The sequence below is a fragment of the Rhyacophila brunnea genome, unplaced genomic scaffold, assembly GCF_057557595.1.
Source record: "Rhyacophila brunnea isolate RB1 unplaced genomic scaffold, BYU_Rbru_1.0 scaffold_23, whole genome shotgun sequence".
NCBI lineage: Eukaryota > Metazoa > Arthropoda > Insecta > Trichoptera > Rhyacophilidae > Rhyacophila > Rhyacophila brunnea.
In genome coordinates, this window is record NW_028232893.1 from 19581904 (window position 1) to 19603054 (window position 21151).

Sequence of the window (21151 nt, forward strand, 5' to 3'; positions counted from 1 at the left end):
AAAATCAATGAAACCATACTATTTAAAACGTTATGGTTAACTTTCCGCAAAATCCAATATTCGATCTCTGGTCATCGAAATTGATTCAGCACACTATAAATCTGCGGTCTTCATGATACCCCGTCGCAGGACGGATGCTGTGTATCGTGCAATTAACGTGTGTGATAATTATTTTTTAAATAAATAATGTTTGTAAATGTGTTAAATAAGTTAAATTTATAATTGTTTTTTTTATCATTTTACTTTAATATTTACATAATAACATACTTTTTCTTCTACAGTCTTGTTACATTGGTTGTTGTTTGTAATTAAATCATTTTATATTTTGTATTTATTATGTGTTATGGCGCATTGGCCAATCTATGTAATGCCAGAATACTATATTTTCTAAATAAATAAACAGATAGTCACTATTTTACGCTGAGCAACGTTTGATATCAGCTAAAAGGGACCCTTTTGACATACTTAGAGCGGCGTTCGGATTCATACACCTTTCTGTACACTACATCAACACTCATTATCTCTTTAGAATGCCTTTTTCAACGAGCTTGAAACTGAAACTTTGATAACATGGGGTGGAAATGGAAGCCAAAAAATCTATTATGGAAATCATATTATATTATAAATAATAAATACACTCACTATGGCTTATTATGGCATGCGTCCCGGGTCTGTCAAATTCACACGTTGTTTTTCAATATTTTTTTGTGTGCAAGTGGCTAACATATATTGTACGTAAAGACAAACATATCAGTTAATACAACGTCCACTCTGTGGAGGCCTATATTATGATCCTATTAGTATCGAACATGTTGATGTATGAAATGTGTAAATGTACAATTTTTTTACATTTTCACGACTCAATTCTATGTTACGATCGACAAAAATTCATCCCGCGATCAACACGTTGGATATACCTGATAGTATATAACTATGAATAAAATATATAATAAAAACTTTGAGTAAAAATCGTGTAGAATTCAGGTGGTAATTTTTTTGCTACACATTCATGATTCAATTAAGAAAAAAATATATTGCTATTATTTACATGGTCGCAGTCACTTTAATATTACGTAATATTTAAATAATAATAATTCTACCTATATAATAGGTTTCTAAATACGATATACTTCAAATTTATTAATATTTATATTATATGGATCATATCCATAATAAATTGCTAGCTTGTGTTTGATTTTTCTTAAACAAATCAATTGGACCGATTCTGTACATTTTTTTTATTCTCGAATGACTAACCGGTTAACCAGTTTAAACCGTCAATAATAATAATAAGAATTATCAGTTAATTGTAGGGTAATAAACAAAATTTTTGTGTAGGTAAAATTTTATTTTTCCCACGCTTAGCTGCAGTAGTGTTTATGTGTCTTTTTATATAATCCTATTTTTTATTCGTACTGTTATGGATCTGTCACTCCCCTCTGTATAATATCTCTCCAATGACAATAAATTGTCTTTTGTTGATTCATCGATACCCTAAGTTACTAATAATGTACTATTGTTAAGAATATTCGATCGATGTGATTTCGACTATTACAATGTACCTACTCAATATTATATTATTGATCAACCCCAATTTATCCACCCTATCTAGCTGTGTTACTACACACATATAAACCCTTGTACATGAACTAAGCATCACTAATATTACTTACTTACTATTTCATATTAATACTATTGTAAATGATCCTTGGATTCATTCACCTCGGACCATTCAACTTGTTCAAACATAATTCAGCTCTGCTCACCGAGTTGTTTCACTGCGGATTGAACTCTATTGAGTTCTTTCCCTTTTATTTATACACCATGTAATTGTAAATTGAGTATTGACGAATAAACATCTCTGAAGATTAACATCATCGAGTCTTATTACTGACATGAACCTTCCACTGGATCACGAGAAGGATTGGAGCCCGTTGGTAAGGATTTCCGTTGCCGAAAACATAACAGTACAAATAGCTAAAAGAATTAGGTCAGTTAACCGCGTAAAATTACCCGGTTTTCGGTTAGAAATGAGCGGTTACTCGGTTAACCTGATTTGGTTTAATCCGGATTGGAAACTCTACCCCCAGGTATTTGAAGCTGTCGACGCTCTCAATGTTTTCTACGTCACTAATTAGAAGGAAATCTTGAAGGACAGGTGCTATTACATAAAACGTTGGTTTTCTTCACGTTGATTTTCAAATCTATGCCGAATTGTCTTGAAGGCTGTCGATTGTTTCTTGAATCTCGTCGATTGAGTTGTCGAATAGGACAGCGTCATCGGCGTATTTCAGATCGCACAGCTTAAGGCTATACCTCAGCTGAGGCATGGTCTAAAAAGATCGTGACTAGGCTATGCGCGGATTGTGCAAATGACGCGAGCCGAACGAAATATAATTTGTCATAAAAATTCAACATGCGTCCTTTTAATGTTATGTTTATTATTATATTCGTAATAATAATAGTATATTCATTGACATGTTTTCTTTTTCAAGTACATGCGAAACGTTTATTAGTCATATTTACACGATTTAAGAATATATTCCTCCGACGCCATCATAAAACAAATTGACGAGCTCACAGGTCGACTATCGCTCTCCGACTTGCAACGCGGTCGAAATTACGTCCCACATACTGTTGAAAATTATTTTCCGTGTCACTTGTGTACGCTCTTAACCGTGGGGTAACAGGCATGCCTCGACCAGGTGGTATTAATTTTCGTAGTTTGAATTAAAAGTGGACGAAGAAAGGAAATGGAATATTGACACGACCCTGTCTGACTATAATTTTCCGTTATGCACATTAGTATAATGTCAGTTAGGGGTGGTTTAATTACTGTAAATTAACAAATCCTGTTAAACGGTAGTTGCGATTAAAAAAAAGATACAACTTACCCCCGGTCTGTTGCAAGGATCCTCAAGATCACACTGACTCCTGAGGAAGACTTCTAGTAGCCCCATGAAGAGCATGAATGCACCTCCTCCGCAGGTTCCGGCCAGGGTCGGCCCGCCCTGCATTGCAGGACACTCACACGACATCTAAAAAAGAAGAAAATAATACTTTATAAACAATATATTTTGACTCTGCAGTACTAGGAAAGCCTTGCCTAGTATATACTGGATATGTGTCGCTAGATTTAAAAATAAGTCCATAATAGATGAATAGGAGAAAAACAGCTTTTTGCTCAAATACACAGTCACAAGGGTGAAAGTTTATATTGTTTCGAGTATCGAATATTTAAAATTAATAAATTCCACATATTGATAATGCAGAAATGTTAGAAAGCAGTAGTTCTTCAGCAATTCACAAAAAGTCAAAAATACCTAAAGGTGGACTTAGCTGATTTTGAAATTCAATTTCAATTTTCAATTTCAATTTATTTATTTTTACATATTGTGGACATTACAAATTATAAGTTTAAGACGTTCACAACATGACATAAAAAAGAGATAGATAATATGTTATTAAACAGTAGAAATATGTACATACAAAAATATTAATTATATAGGTACATGGAAATACACCGGATGAGTTAAGCAGACCCTATTTTAAAAATTTATAAAATAACGTCCACCTATACTCATCCTCACGTAGGTGGAATATATCAACACCCGAAGCAATTTCGTTGAACATAGTTATCGCCCTCCCAATTGGCATTACCAGTGGCAGGTTGGTTCTGCACCTTGGGAGAATAAACAACTGATGTTCTCTATTTCTAAGATAGTTATCAGGGACACACAGGTCAACACTGCCCAAAATGGCAGAGTTCTCATTTATACCTCGTATAAGTCGAAAAAAATACATAGCTAAATAAAGATTTCTTCTAAATTGCAAACTGCAGTATGTAAGCATGCCTAAGAGAAAGTCAGTTGGATAAAGCCACGGATAGTATCCGTACAACCTCAAATAAAGGAGTCTCAAGAATTTCTTCTGAACCCTCTCCACCATAAGGCCATACTTCAACTGATGCGGTGCCCAAACAATAGACCCACTCTCAAGTCTGCTTCGAACTAAAGAATTAAATAAAAGTTTTAATACCGTAACATCCGAAAAGACCCGGGAAGTACGCATGACGAAGCCCAACATTTTAAGCGCCTTGTTACAAATGGTAACTATATGGCTAATAAATGTCAGTTTACTCTCAAACGTAATGCCAAGATCCCTTACAGATGATATTCGTGACAGAACTCTGCCATGCATCGAGTATTGGAAAAACAACACTTTTGAGGCTCTGGTAAACGACAAAAGATTGCATTTATCAATATTGAATTCTAGTTTGTTACGCCTGCCCCAATCTAATATATTATCTATATCAAGTTGGAGCTGACGACAATCGTCCAAGGTGACAACTTCCAAAAAGAGTTTCAAGTCATCAGCGAACAACAAAAACATAGCATTTTTTATTACCAATGCTATGTCATTTATAAAAATCGTGAACAGCAACGGCCCTAAGTTTGAGCCCTGAGGGACACCAGAAAATGTGTTAAAGGTCTGTGACTGATAAAGGCCGTACGATACGTATTGTTGACGGTTCCTAAAATAACTCCCGAATAGCTTCAAAAATCGATCAGACAATCCAATAAGTTGGAGTTTTTCCATCAGGACATCATGATCGACTTTGTCAAATGCTTTCGAGAAGTCATTGTAAGAACAGTCAACCTGGTGACCTCTATCCAGGGCCGATGACACATAATTGGTAAATACCATCAGGTTAGTTTCCGTTGATCGGCTTGCTCTAAATCCATGCTGTTCATTTATTATAAATGACTCAATTTTTGGAGAAATCATGTTGTGCATGATCATCTCAAGAACTTTTGCTGGTGCAGAGAGAACAGCTACCGGCCTGTAATTTTCCACTGATGACTCTGTACCACTCTTATGGATTGGAGTAACCTTCGACATCTTCCACGTTTCCGGAAAGATACCTGTCTCCATTGTAAGATTATAAATATATGCAAGTGGGCCTTTGACAAAATCAACACACCCCTTTAAAAAAAATGTAGGGACGTTATCAGGTCCCAAAGAGTGAGTATTTTTTAGTTTTTTAATAAATTTTAACACATCACTCTCATCAACTGGAAAAATATCAATGGACTGGGCACCGCATGATGGCTGTCTTGACGCAGAGGCAACATCCAAATAAGGAATACTACTTGCGTAGACAGACCTGAAGTGACCAGCAAATGCTTCTGCCACTCCATGTCCGGTCACCTTTTCGCCTTTCCAACTCATCGAATCGGCATACCCGCCATCCCTTCTTAATGATTTAATATAATCCCAAAACGATTTGGGATTTTCACGAATGCAATCTTCTACCGATTCCATATATGTTCGATAGGCCACTCGAACAGCTTGCCTCACTCTCAAGCGATAAAGGCTAAACATTTCATAGTCGCGTTGACCATGCTCAGCCTTCCAAGCTTTGTGATAGCAATGCTTGATCTGAATGTCCCCAATATGGTATGGAAGTATGGACGCTAAGCTAAGAGATGTCACGGAGACTTGAAGCTTTCGAGATGTGGCTGTACAAACGCATCCTCAAAATTCCTTGGACTGACCGGGTGACAAATGTTGAAGTTCTCAATCGAATGGGGAAAGACCGAGAAGTTTTACGTAGTATCAAAACCAGGAAACTACAGTACCTCGGCCACATTATGAGAGGACAAAAATACAGCATTCCCCAACTTGTCATTCAAGGAAAGATCAATGGGAAGCGTAGCAGAGGACGGCGCCGCATTTCGTGGCTTAAAAACCTTCACTGAACTGTTCCGGGTAGCAGAAGACTAAGATAAGATCGCCTCGATGGTGGCCGACCTCCGCTAGGGGATGGCACAATAAAAAGAAGAAACGATTTAAGAATTAATTCTTCCGTCGCCATCACAAAACAAATTGACGTGTTCACAGCTCGACTTTCGCTCTCTAATTGCCAGCGAGTTCAAAATTTCGTCGCACCTCTAGTTGAAAATTATTTGCCGTTTCACTGAAATATGCTCTAAAGTAGAAGTATCGGGTCACAGACTATCGTTTTCAATAGTTTCAATATTCAAATTATGGTGTCGCCGTTTCGACTCTTAATTTCCATACAATTCATAAATCGCTGCGAATCCGGCCGCGCGTTTGACAGGCGAAGGCGAGCGCGCATCTCTGTCACGACTCCGCGTTGAGAGGCCGTGAGAAATAACATAATGTTGGTTGGCACAATACCGAACCAAAGTTCTCTCTAGATGGATGTGAACCAATTTCATAACCAATTACACTATTCTAGATTACCTCCACTAGAGCATCGCTGGTTTTGTAGTAAAATGTAAAGTAATCAAGAGATTGTATAACAGTAGTTTGACTCAGGGCCTGCAAAGCGACGGTCGCAGACGATAATAGACACTTTATATTCAAGTACATACAACTTCAATACCGTCAGTCACTTTTAATAAATGGCAAAACGTTATAATAATAAATTGAACGGTTGAAAGTTTATAGGGTTTAAGTGCCAAAAAATTCTATCCCTACCTACAAGTTTTTTACTTCAATACCACAGAACAGATAATAAATAGAATACCGATAGGTCATATTCCATACGTCGCATAGTGAAGCAGGATTTTGAATGTGTGAGTGTCCTACGAAAATGAAGCACGCACTATGCACGTGCAATGGTGTGTGTAATACATCAACGTTAAATGAGCGTAAATGCATAAACCGAAAGCAGTTTTCAGTATTCGACGTAAAACGTATTATTGACACGTGTGTAAGTTTAACGCGGATTCTTCCTTACTCGAGTCGGTTACCTGCTATCGCCTTACCCGTTATGTATTTCAGTTCCCATTATTTCTAAGTTCGCTGTTCAATACAGTCTAGGTATATAACGAGGAAAAATTTCTAAGCTTTTAAAAAGTTTGCGGCATTTTACGGTGAGCGAGAAGGTCTTTTCTCATCGAGAATTGACCGTAATACATTATATCGAAGTAGGGATCACACACACTCTAGTGCACGCCAACCAAGGTCTTGGGAAGTTGCTCCTGAGACACTTTCGGCACAAATTTGAAGAGCGCCTAACGTTCGTTACGCTACGGTATACGCCTGCATAACGGGTGTGGAGACGTGGCGGGTGGTGGAGAGAAAAGCAAGTCTATATACGAAGCCTAGTGATATTCTGAATTCCTAACTCTACACTACTACTTTGTCACACAAATATATTGAAATATGGGCGGGGTCTATGTGCCCCTGCATACCCATCTACAATTTTCAATATTTTATTCTTCCTTCTTTATTTTATGTACATTTATCATATTACACTGATAGCATAGCACACACTATCTATCTGCCAAATATTATGTACAGCTAACAGTAAGTGCAAGAACGTAGTGGTCGCGCGGGGATGGCGCGGCGGCGTCTTGCGCAACTCAAACGTATGAACGTGACGTGTGTGAAATGTGCGTAGACAGTGTCTTTTTTGGGGCAAAATACACACGGTTATACGTTTGAGTTTCTCAAGACGCCGCCGCGCCGCGCCCGCCAAATCACTACGGCCGAGCACTAAGTTGCCTCTCTCTGACGCACATAAAATTGCATCTGAAAAAAAATGTGTTGTTGATGCGAAAAAGCGATTGCTTAAATAAACCACCCACATTGCATCCCTCAAGTGCGTTGCACTTAATCGCTTAGTCAAGTAGGTATATACATTTCGCGTACACGCTTCTTAACTCACTCACTGGAAAGTATTCAAGTTTCGTTATTACAACGTTTTTATTAGGTCGTATTCTTATTTGACCGGTGGTTGTTTATCCAGTACAAATCTTGCAATCGATTTTTAACTAACTTCCCGACTAGCTAGATATTTGAAACTTTTAGAATATACCAGAACACGATGCCAATGCATTCTTTTAATACTTTTAGCCAGTGGCGCACCCAGGATTTAATATTGGGGGGGGCCCAAGGAGGAGAAAGTAAATTAGTCCCATAAGCTCTTTTTCTTCTTCACATCCTAATTTCTCGTTGTCTATTGCACTCGGTGTACCTACACCATGGTCCCCACATCCTGAAACGGGCCCTCAGGCTAGGATATTTGGCGGGCCCCCTACCTACCGCTAAGATTAAAGGCAGTGTGAAACACTACATTAACGTTTTTCAAATTGTGTTTTAGTTGAAATTAAGGGTAGTTACACAGTGAATTATTGGCGATTTTAAATACATCCACATTAATAATGAAGCTGTCAAGTATCGACACATAATAATCAAAAAATATATTGCACAATTATATAAGTAATTGAAAATTTTCATGGTTATGAAATATAATAGCGGCGCCGCAGGCGATTTTTTTACTATTAAAGCTAATTATTTGTGATGTGTGTTTATCTCACTTATCTGGTCAACCCGACCCGCCGGGCCCTCCACAGCCCGGGCCCCCAGGCTAGAGCCCTGTCAGCCCTCCCTATCCATGACCTACACCACTCCGGAATTCGAGTGGACACCGAGAATTTTTTTGACAGTTCCATTAGAGATTGAGTTTCTAAAAAAACCCGACATTAGTGTTTCGAAATTTTTGTGTTAGAAATTAAAATCTAAGAAATTTTTCTAGAGAGTGCTGGAGAATTTAAAATCATTTTTTGCCGTGTTTTTATTTGTCTAATCTATTGGCTTTCAATTTCAATGTTTTTGGGGGGGCCAATGCCCCTTGGCCCCCCCCTTTGGGTGCGCTACTGCTTTTAGCTATCTTTAAGTAGAATATAATTCATTTTCAGTTAATTCTGTTTTGTATGAAAAGTTATTTCGGAAGAAATCCGTAATCCAATCCACTATTATTGGTTGCTACGGGTCTGGGGTCCTAGCAACAAAATTATCAATATATACGTGCGTTACTACGGAAATCAATATGAAATGTCAAAATGACATTTCAGTATTATTTGTAACAAGTACCTACAAATTTTTTTGATCGTTTAAGCTAGTCAAGTCATGTTTATATGATTCAACAGAAAATTTAAAAACGTTCTAAGTATATAAAAAGTTCTTTTTATCTTGTAATTATTTTTATAAATAAAAAAAAAACTATTTTAAGACAATACCATTGAAACTCAAGTAAAATACACCGGCTTTATCGAAATATATACATACAAATCTATATTGATATTTGGATTGGCGAGCGACAGAGATTCTTGGAAGCGCCTTGTGGTGTCCATATACTCCAACTGAGGGACATTGGTCATAGAAAATATGAGTTTTTTTCCATATTGTCATCCTCTCTGAAATAAGGGGATCAAACTAAGGAGGGTCTTAAATCTGGAGTTTGCTGACTATGAAATCATTGGTTTGTTCGACCATTCACAAAATTGTCAGCATCTGTACTTAAAACTATATTTGAATTTCATCTAACCTTCAAATAAAATATATAATAGAGTATATTAGGTATATAATATACTTTTGACCATGTCCGATCCTAAGACAATCATACGGGCTTCCACAAAATGGAGTTTTGTTTTAATAGTGTTTTTTTTGCGAGAAATGGATGTTAGCCGCTTGCTCAACCTAATAGGTCAATACTCTGACTCCAAACACAAATTGAAAAACTATACGTATGTGTATTTGCCGGACACAGGATTCGAACCCAAAACCCACGACTTTTTAAACCGCTCAGTCATCGATATAATGCATCGGCAGGGCTTGTAAACTGATGCATTGTGGTGATTAAGATTTAAATTGGACCCCGTTAATTTTACAAATTTTGAATTTTTCGCCATTCTCACAGCCCGATAAAAGTTCTTTATAAATTTCGTAAGGTGCCTTTTTGAAGATTCAGTCTTATTTGTAACTAATTACGTCAAAACGTCTTGTGAAAATTTAAAAAAAAATATGTTGTACGGGGCGAAGAGAACTTTTATGTTAAAACCTCGAATTCAATTGTTAAATTTGTGTTATACTCTTGGTTAATGTAAAAAATTCATACAACATAAAAACGACTTGGCGGGTTCCTCCATAATGTAAAAAAATACGTATTATAACTTAACACTCATCCTTCATAAAGAAATCCTGACTCCTAGAGTAACTATAATGATTTATGGTTAGAATATCTATAATATAATCACGTCAAATAATATTAGTATATGTTGCCGACATTCACATCACCGGAATGAAAATGCTGTCAGAGGAGTTTTAATTGTGGATACTGAGGAAAACGCCAGCATACTAGGATTTTCCTGTTAACGTAAAGACTATGTTTATATTCAGAGAGAAGAATGGAGCATGTGAAACGTAACATTTATGTTTAACGCAACAATACAGTACCTACATAACACATTTTTAATACACACTGTAACGTCGATCACAGAGTGTGATCATAGTATGATAGATTTGGATCAGTCTAAATATCAATAAGTTTATTATTATATTAATAATGAAGTGTTTTTTGTTATTGCAACGATTCGCAGAAATCTCAGATCAGCAATAAATATTATTAATACAGTAAAGTCAATCATACAATAACAGGTATGACGAAACATTTAATCACTTTCAAGTAAACCATACTAAAGTATTGCTTGCTTTAATTATTAAATGTCAATCAATAGACAACATGGCGACTAAGAGCAGGACCGTATTGAGTGTGAGGACTAAATGGATTATAAATCTAGAGTGTCAAGATCCAAGGGGTGCCAAAACTGTTGTTTTATTTATTGTTATGATTTGAAAGTACCGAAAGTAAGATTTTAATTCAATACAACCTTCTCAATTATCATTTTTGGACGTACAATACGTTTTCAGCATAAAATTAGAACGCAGATGGGTGTTATGTTTATAATAACTAAACTAAACTTAATAAGTGTACAATATTTTGTCTGTAGTGTGCTTATGCTTCAATAATTACATTATAATGCACGTCTAATACTGTCACGCTATCACGGCGACAAATTTAATCTATGGTTTCGTCATTTTGCAAAATATTTTGAACGACCACCACCTCTGTAAATTCAATGATGGAGAGTGCCAACTCTAATGTATTAGTATTTTGGATTATTTTTCATTATTTATGCTAAATTCAGACGATAAAATTACTTGCTATAGATAATATTTTGAATAAAACTCAACCTGCAAACAGTAGATAATAGATATTAATTTAATAGAAAATCTATAAGGAAAACCATTAAAAAAAATGAACACCCGATTTTTGTATAAATCTAAAATATGTAGGCATGTAGAAAATGATAAAAAAACGTTCGTTGAGGCATGCGGATGTCGTTTCAGTGCGGTACGCGTGAGGTGACCTCATTATTGTTATGGTGATTTGGACTGACAATGTTCGTTTAAAGGTACCAAATGTTCTAAGGGATAGGAGTATCAGCCTGATAACATTTTAAACAACGAAAAAAACTACATTACATATTTTTTCCCCCATAGCGGCAGCTTACTGTGATGTCACGTGATAGTACTCGACGTGCACCATAATATATTTGACGCTTTATAGACATTGTTACACCGATAGTACAAGGGCACTTTGTTTCGGTATCTCAAGGCACTTAATCACACAGATACGGCCCTGACTTTGGCCGTGCCATTTCTTTCGCAACACTTCACTTTAAACTGCGTTGTTATAATTAGTATTTCCTTCCCGGACTTATCCGTATATGAATCACTGATATCAGATAAGATCGGTGACTTAACCGTGTTTGTCTATCCGGACATCATTATTGCGTAACATAGAGTTAATTGCTTAGACACGGATAACTTTTTTTTAATGTTGGTAAAATATGAGATAATAAGTTTCTTTTCTCACGGTTTCGGGCCATGGAAGTCAATCAATTTTTAATACCACGTTTAACGGCGTACGATGTTATCTAAGGCATTTTTAATAAGCTGCAAAATACGGAAAATAGAGCAGTTTTAAACAGTGATTGTTTTTAAATAATGTGCAACAACCTTATAAACGTAATATTATATGATATGCCAATTGCCATATTTATAGAATTATTTACCTTATATCAGTAGCGAAGGGTGGAAGTAGGCTGTTAAGATCCGCCATAAATAGTAGACATTAAACTTTCTTTAATAAATTAAAATTAAATATTAAATAATAAACTGTCAATAAAATTCATGGTGGAACTGCATTGTATTGTTGTTTAATTTAATAAAACGCATTTTTTGTAGTACTAATTCCACTTTTCATCAATAAATTAGGACCGGTTTTGTCCGCCTCAGAAGGACAGTGTCCACAACATGTGACAAAATGTCCCTCTGAGGCGGACGAAATCGGTCCTACTTTATTGATTAAAAGTGGAATTTTAATTTAATTCAATTTATTTATTTTTTAATTTATAGTGGTCATTACAAATTATAAGTTTAAGACGTTCACAACAGGACATTTAGAAACAAAGAAATATAAAATAGTATTACATAAAAAAGAGATAGATCAGTATAGAGATAGATACTCGTAGTATGTTATTAAACAGTAGAAATGTGTAAATACAAAAAATATAAATTTGATAAGTACAAAGAAGGACACCGGATGATTTACGCAGACCCTATTTTAAGAATTTATAAAACAACGTCCACCTATACTCATCCTCACGTAGGTGGAATATATCGACACCCGAAGCAATTTCGTTGAACATAGTTATCGCCCTCCTAATTGGCATTACCAGTGTCAGGTTGGTTCTGCACCTTGGGAGAATAAACAACTGATGGTCTATGTTTCTAAGATAGTTATCAGGGACACACAATAAGTGCTACAAAAAAATGCGGTTTATCAAATAAAACGACAATACATTAAACTTAGTTAGTCATACGTATTTGTTTTTATTGAACGAAGACTACTTTACAGATGCTATTAGTTAGTTTTTAAAATTCAATTGAACCCTGCCATAATAGTTTGGTATATTTTGAGCGATACGACAGTATAGTGCAAACTTTTTCATTTATACTTATCTGTTTTCGTTGGATTTAGTTGAGAGTGTCTGAACCGAGAAGGGAGTTCGTCAGGGATGTGTTTTATCTCCCTAGTTATCCAATATATATGGAGAGCATATAATGTGAAGAGCCCTAAATCATTGGCAAGGCGAAATAACAATTGATGGCCAGAAAATAAACAACTTAAGATTCGCAGATGATACCACACTAATCGCTGCTGATGAAAGAGCACCCACTGAGAGGAAGAGAGTTGCAAATACGGCCTCCTTATTAATAAGAATAAGACCAAGTTAATGGTTGCCGATCGGACTAACCTTTTACCAACAGCAAGTAAACTCCAAAACCTAGAAAAAGTCGATGAGTTTGTATATCTGGGATCGACTATCAGTGGAAAGGGCGGATGTGAAGCGGAAATAAGAAGCCGCACACAGATTGCAAAAAATGCGATGACACGTCTTACCACTATATGGAAGGATCGGGGATTTTCGGTTACATGTAAGTTGTACGTATGCAGTTTACCGTGTGACACTTATTCGTGCGCCGCAGTACGTGAAACATGAGTTCGTATAACATTTTATCAAATGACGAGTTCTTCGTTGAACATTTCAACGTGGAATAAATTTGTACGTATCTTACAAAATGCGGCGATAGTTTGCAAATAGTACTGTTCCAATTAGATTAACCCTAACCTCACCTAACGTAGTAAAATTATCTAATAAAATTCGCCACGTGTTGTAGCATACGTACAAATATACTCCACGGTGAAATGTTCAACGAAGAATTCGTCGTTTGATTAAATGTTACACGAACTCATGTTTCACGTACTGCGGCGCACGAATAAGACAAGTGTCCTGCGGTGATCTGTTTACGTACAAATTTCCGGATACTGGGAATTTCGATGGAAGAGCGAAAATCGCCATGAGATTGGCTGATATCCCATTAGGGGATGACATGGGAAGAAGAAGATAGATAACCATGATTTTTTTTAATAATTACTAGTTATAAATTAATATAATCAGTAATAGTACATAGTAGATTTTTGGGTTTCCACCGTGTGTCCTTCTTCCTTCTTTACTCGACGTTTCGGGCTCGTTGCAGAGGCCATTATCAAGGGATGATATAGAGATGATCTTGATAATGGCCTCTGCAACGAGCCCGAAACGTCGAGTAAAGAAGGAAGAAGGACACACGGTGGAAAACCAAAAATCTTCTACGATAAAAAGCAACCGTGAAAGCCTCAAACATTACAGTAATAGTACATATTATAATCTGTTTTTTTACGTAAATGCGAAGTTTTACAGATGAATCTGTGCAATACTTAATAGATTGCATGGTTTAAAACACGCAAACGGATCATTATTGTGATCGAAAGATCGTAACGCAGATATTACGGATAAGCCAAGTGTTACTTTGATCGGAAAGTTCAATCTTGAATTTAAATATGAATATGTTGCGAGTTATAACACATTAAAAGGTTATGTATTTGTTTAATAACTTTGCCCCTGAGTATTTTAGAAGTGATTTAGTTGCTAACTGCTTAGTTAGCACGCCGAGGATCAACTAAATAGTTATAATTAACTATTTTTTTTATTCAACGAATAATTCACAAGATTTAAGAATGAATCATTCTAATTATTGAACATACATAATTTTGAAAACACTTCTAAGAAAATATAATAAAACCAATAGAAAAAATCTTTTTGAAAAAAGTAAGACACTCCAATCGAACCTGCATCTCTCGGGTATCGCATCCACGCACATTGACCACAATGCTAAAGGAGTCATACTTAATTGTAGTAACTAACAAATGCTAATACAAATCTGCCGAACAATCTAAGTGAAGAAATCTTCACATATTATCACGTCAAATCTTTAAAATTGGCGATCAGGACAGACGGTCCGATGGGCCCAACAGGTGGCTGAACCGACTTAAGCAGCTTTTCCACTTTCGTACACATTTTAGGATATTGCCAGAGGATGTGGTTTGCATCCTGTATTTCTCCGTCACATGTACATTGTTACACCCCCGAATGATCCCCATTTGGGGATGTCTCCTCTGTTGTTCTAAAGAGGCCTGAACCATTATCAAGCCGACGCATAGTAAGGGTTGATTGCGAGAATAAATAAATAATAAATGATAAATATATAACCGGTAACATTGTCCAAATTCCGTTAAAAAATATATATGAATGGCAACGTCATATTTTGTACCCACTGACAGCAAACAATTTTTTCGTGCAGGAGACGCTCTTAAATATCGACATTGTAAACACGTACTTTTCGACCTCCGCAAAGTTATTGAAATTATATAAAATGTAACCAAATAGTAGTATTAAGCAAATAAAAATCGCCGTTTTCGACCATTCTGGTGTTATTTTGTTCATCCCCAAGTCCCAAATGACAGACGATGACGAAACACCAGCGTACTGAGCGAGGAGAAGAATGCATCATTTCGCTCTCGACTTGACGGGAAATGTCGAAGGTAATAGAGCCGGCCAACGAAGCCACCATGTCCAGCCAAGAATTGACTGATGCAATGATATGGAGTCATAGCGGTTATCTCCATTCGCCATTTGATAATTTGATAATTGGCCTGCCTTTAATGGAGGCGTCCATTTTTTTTTGCCAGGTCTCTAACGCCAAATAGATAGTCTACTTCCTTATGTATAGTTTAAGTCACGGATATCCTTCTCCTCTCCTCCATTTTGAGGAGCATCATGCATGCACCGTGTATCTGTACATGCAGATCGGCACAACGATATATCACTTTTGACTCTCCATTTCAGTTTACTCACAACAAGACATTCTTTTTAGAGCAGAAGTACAACTTCGTATCCCCTCTGTGAAATATGCCAAAGTCCAAGCCAATCCAAAAATGTTCACCTAAACTGCTACTATCCGCGATTTGTGATTGCGTCCAGTGTGTCTATTCTATAGACAAGGCGACTATCATCCGCTAAAGTGATAAAGTGATAGTATTTATTACATATTATTTGTATTGAGGTATTATAGCCGTCTAAATAGTCAAAACTGTCTATCTCGCTCTAAATTTTATCACAGCCGAGAGAAGTACTATTAAAGTATTAGCACTTATTGCAACAATTACAACCAACTTATTGTAATTGTTACAATAAGTGCTAATACTTTAATACAAACCTACCCTAAGTTTGATAATATTTATCACTTTAGCGGTCGATGAGTATAGAATAGGCCGACAGGTGTCGTAATTGGCAACGGGCCTGACAGCACTGCTGCAGGGTGAAGGGGCTGCACTAAATTTGGCGTATTATTGTATCAATATCGATTAAATTGGGCAATCACTTTGCAAATTACACAACTGATATTGTAATAAATCTTTATTATAATACATATAATATATATAATATCTATTAATAATATTAAACTATATTATGATTAATAATATTTCTAACAAATCTGCGGTATCTTATTGTTAATATAAATTCTTACAGGTGTTGCAAATCACAAATCATTAACAATAAAATTCACCATTAAAGTGGGCCTTGCCACTATGCACGAAATTGGTTCGGTTTAGTTAGAAGAAAAATATTTGTTACCGCCGAAAGTGAGTTGGCCTGTACAAAAATAAGAATTACCATTCAACGGTTTATTTAACATTCATAGATCAAGGTCTGCGCTGAGAACAAAACATTTTACTTGATTTGTATTTGTGATCTTAACTTAACGTATTAGGAATCAATATTTTTATTTTAAGCACTCACTTAACAGTTTTTTTGTTACCTAGTTATATTTATAAATAATTGTGAGTCAGTGAGAATGATTTAAGTAAGTAATATAGTATACAAGATATTGTAGTGGCAAAGGGTGAAGGTAGGCTGTTAAAATCAGAAATAAATAGTACACACTAAACTTTGTCAGTTATACGTATTTGTTTTCTTTAAAATAAGACTTCAATTTACAGATAGCGCTGGTTAATTTTTAAAATTATTCAATTAAGCGATTTATCTAAAAACTATCTGAAACTATACCATTGAATCGTTCATAATTTAGAATATATAAATAGAATAATATTTTTTATCTATTATGGTTTGGTTCAGGCAGTGCTTAATGATTTAAAAAAAAATAACCAACACGATGTTTGATATGTATTGTTAATTCAACGAAAATAAATAAGTATGAATGAAGAAGAACAATACCGAATGAAAATGTCAATACCGGTTTTAATATAGCTGTTAAATATAGCTATTTAATTTTTTTTTAAATATTATTTTAAAGCGAAAACCTACATACCTACATTTCTTATGTTGACATTTAAAAATAATATATATTGATCATAATAATTGTAGAAGTAGTGATTTTTTGCAAATAATTTGAATATTGATTATTTTAACTAAAGCCCTCAAAAAAAATTCAAGAATATTAAACTTATTTTAAGTGCTTTTGAGTACAACATAATAATATGTAATGTAAAAGATATATTATAAATAATTTATAACGCCCTCTTAAAGAAATAATATTATGATAATTCATCGCGACAATTACTTATTTAAGTAAATATATTTGATGAAATTTGTTTTATTATTTTTTTTTGTTAGATTCACTCAATATATTATTTGCGTTTTAGCAGCATATAGCTTATAATTCATTTTCAAAAACTTAAACGAGTGTGCTTTCTTAATACCGAAAATTCCGGTATTTTGGATTTTTAAAACCGGTAATTGATAAATACTTGAATACCGGTTTTGAAATACCGGTATTGCAATCCTTAGATCGTGTATAGCTTAACAAAACTATTACAGTTTGGCTAGGCACGGTTTAGCGTGCACTATTTATATCAGATATTAGCAGCCTACCTCCACTTTTTGCCACTGGTACGAGGGTGGGTCAATAAGTCCTTAGAAAAGCCGACAAGTGGCGCGACTAGTACTGTAAGCGGTTTGTTTTCATGCAGCGGCACTACCGATTCAGTATGCTGCGAAGTTTCAATCAGATTGGTCGGGTTGTTGTGTGTTTTTCGTACATTTAAAAAAAAAATTTGCTTGTGGAAAATGGAAAAATGGAAAATGGAGAAAATTGAGTTTAGAGCTGTTATTAAACATTTTAATATAAAAGGGTTAACAGCAAAGGAAATAAAAAATGAGTTGGATTTAGTTCACGGCATATCTGCTCCTTCACTTGCAACTATTTATAACTGGTTAAATGAATTTAAACGTGGTCGTACATCAACAAAGGATGAATGTAGAGGTGACTACACCAGAAATGATCAATAAAATCCACGATATGGTGTTAAGTGACCGAAGATTAAAGTTGAGTGAGATAATTGAGGTTACAGGGATCTCAAAAGGTAGCGTCATTTCTATTTTACATGACAAATTGGGCATGAAAAATATTTCTGCAAGATGGGTGCCGCGTTTGCTCACAGTCGACAATAAACGCAGTAGGGTGGTGGCCTCTAAAGCCCTGTTGTCGCTCATGCAACGCAATCCGGATGAATTTTTTCGTCGCTTTGTGACTGTAGATGAAACATGGATACACCACTATACTCCCGAGACGAAAGAACAGTCAAAGCAGTGGATTGCGAAGGCAAACCATGTCCAAAGAAGGCGAAAACCGTAAAATCAGCTGGTAAGGTTATGGCTACTGTATTTTGGGATGCACGTGAAATTATTTTCGTTGACTATTTGGAAAAAGGAAAAACAATAACAGGGGATTATTATGCATCTTTATTGGACCAGCTAAAAAACAAAATTGAAGAAAAACGGCCTCATTTAAACAGGAAAAAAATCCTCTTTCATCAGGACAATGCCCGTGTTCACACATGTTTACGATCAATGGCTAAAATTGAAGAATTGAAGTTCGAATTGGTCGACCACCCACCGTATTCGCCAGATTTAGCCCCCAGTGACTTTTTCCTTTTCCCAAACTTAAAAAAATGGCTAAGTGGACAACGTTTTTTTTCAAATGAAGAAGTCATCGATCGGACAAATACTTATTTTGAGGACCTTCCGAAAACTTATTTTTCTGACGGTTTAAAAAAAATTGAGAAACGTCTAACCAAGTGTATTGAGCTCCAAGGAGATTATGTTGAGAAATAAAAAAAAAAATACAAAAATAAAAACTGTTTTAATGCTTTTTTCTAAGGAATTATTGACCCACCCTCGTATACAAGATAGCATAATAAATATCTACATTATCTAATTTAAAATGAAATGATAAAATATGTTGATTATGTAATAATTAAACTATTCGGTTTAGGCAGAAACCTGTTGGTGTCTGTCGATAAGATGGCAAGTGACCTGATGGTATAACGAAGATTTCATGTAGAGGTATGTATGGTTTTGGATGCTACTGCGGTGGATACACTAGTAGCCACATAACAGAGAATAAAAATAGAATTCCGATGTGCTATATTATATCAATACAGTAAAGTTTGGCGCAGGGTTTTGAATGCGTGAGTGTCCTACGAAAATGAACCAGGCATTATAGAGTGCAATAGTGTGTGTAATACACCAATATTAAATGAGCGTCAACCCATACACCAAGAGCAGTTGTCGACGTTGAGTTTATCCCGGATTATTCCTTACTCGAGATCGGTTACCTGCTTTTCCTTACCCGTTAGGTATTTCAGTTCCCATTATTTCTGAGTTCCCTGTTCGTGGCATATTACTTTTGTTTGTTCACCCAAAGAGCAGAACTAACCTGCCATTGGTGATGCCAATTGGGAATGCAATAACTCTGTTCAACCAAATCGCTTCGGATGTTGATATATTCCATCTACGCGAGGATGAGTATAGGTGGACGCTGTTTTATAAATTCTTAAAATAGGGTCCACTTAGCTCATTCGGTGTGCTTCTATGCTTTATAATTTATATTTAATATTTTTTTTATAATTTTGTACCTTTTACTTTAGTTTTCATACTATTTTTGTGATACTGCATATATTTATTTCTTCTTTACACTGTTTCTTTGTTATTAAATGTCATATTGTGAACGTCTTCACTTTGTAATTTGCAATGTTCACCGTATGTAAGAAAATAAATAAATTTGAATTTGTAATTAAGATTGGAAATGGTCGGAAAAAATGTCAATTTTATAATTTACAGAAAATCGTAATTTGTAAACAATTTTTATCGCAGAATGCAACGTTGCTATATTGGTCACTGTTATACTATCTGTCATTCCACTTTTATCTATGCATAATATTTTTAATTAGTTAGTTGTACAAAATGAAAAAAATCTATGCATCAGACCCTAAGTGTCTTATAAGATATAATAATAAAACGTATAATCACCTTGCCACCTACCTAGAAAGTAGAAACTGTCTACACTTTAAAACCGCATAATGTCATATTATTTATGCGATGACTATCTTAGAGTGTATGTCGGTTGTGAGTGTGTTGAGTACTTAAAGCATGAAGTATGTTGTAACACATTGCGGACACCATCTGACGTTCACACGCCGTAGTGCCAAATAATTATATTAAAAGTTCAAATGAGAGTACATTGTTGTGGCTACACGCTATAGAATCATTTGCTATTAAATTCAGAGTAAGTACTGTAAGACATCAACGGTGGCCGCGCGGCTTAAGCGTTGGACTATAACGCCGTGGGTCCCAGGTTCGAATCCTAGGTCTGGCAAGTACATATATTGTTTTTCAATTTGTGTCTGTCAGGGTATGGACCTAATAGGTTGAGCAAGTGGCTGACATCCATTACTCGTAAAAAACAAAATCTGTTAATACAAACGTCTACTTTGTGGAGGCCCATATGATCCTATTAGGATCGGACATGGTCGAAAAAAAGAAAGAAAGAAGTACTATAAGTATGCCATAATTCAAAATGGAATTGACTATACCACAATGCTTCTAAAGAGAGTAAAATATTTAGTGGTCTAATCACTGGGAGTTAGTTTAAACTTAATATGTAATAATAATTCGATTCAATTGTATTTTATGTATCTTAACAAATTGATTAAATAATGTAAAACGATAAATATACATTTACGTGAATTTTCTGCCAGTGAACGATTTCCGAAAAGGGCGAGTATTAGGCGCTGTCGAACAAGAACTGTTTGTCCACGTGTTAAAAATGTGAACTAACAATCCCCTCCAGTGCAACAATTTACGCTTTCGTGGTGTACAGATCTGAAAATTTACGTTTTTAAAGTTTTTCTAATAAAAAAACAATCAGGAGTGATATTATAATTATTATTATTCGTAAACTTTTAGCTTATTGCGAAGAAGAAAAGTAGTAGAATCTAAAAGGAGAGCCGATACATTATTTAAAC

General features: G+C 35.4%; 1 protein-coding gene across 1 annotated transcript in view; it reads right to left on the bottom strand.

The window, feature by feature from the left end:
• Gld (Glucose dehydrogenase) overlaps window positions 1-21151 on the bottom strand; it is a 95408-nt gene that overhangs the window by 34503 nt on the left and 39754 nt on the right. Inside the window, exon 2 of the mRNA XM_085950402.1 lies at window positions 2895-3038. Coding sequence (XP_085806528.1) covers window positions 2895-3038 — 144 coding nt within the window. The remainder of the gene's footprint in view (window positions 1-2894; window positions 3039-21151) is intronic.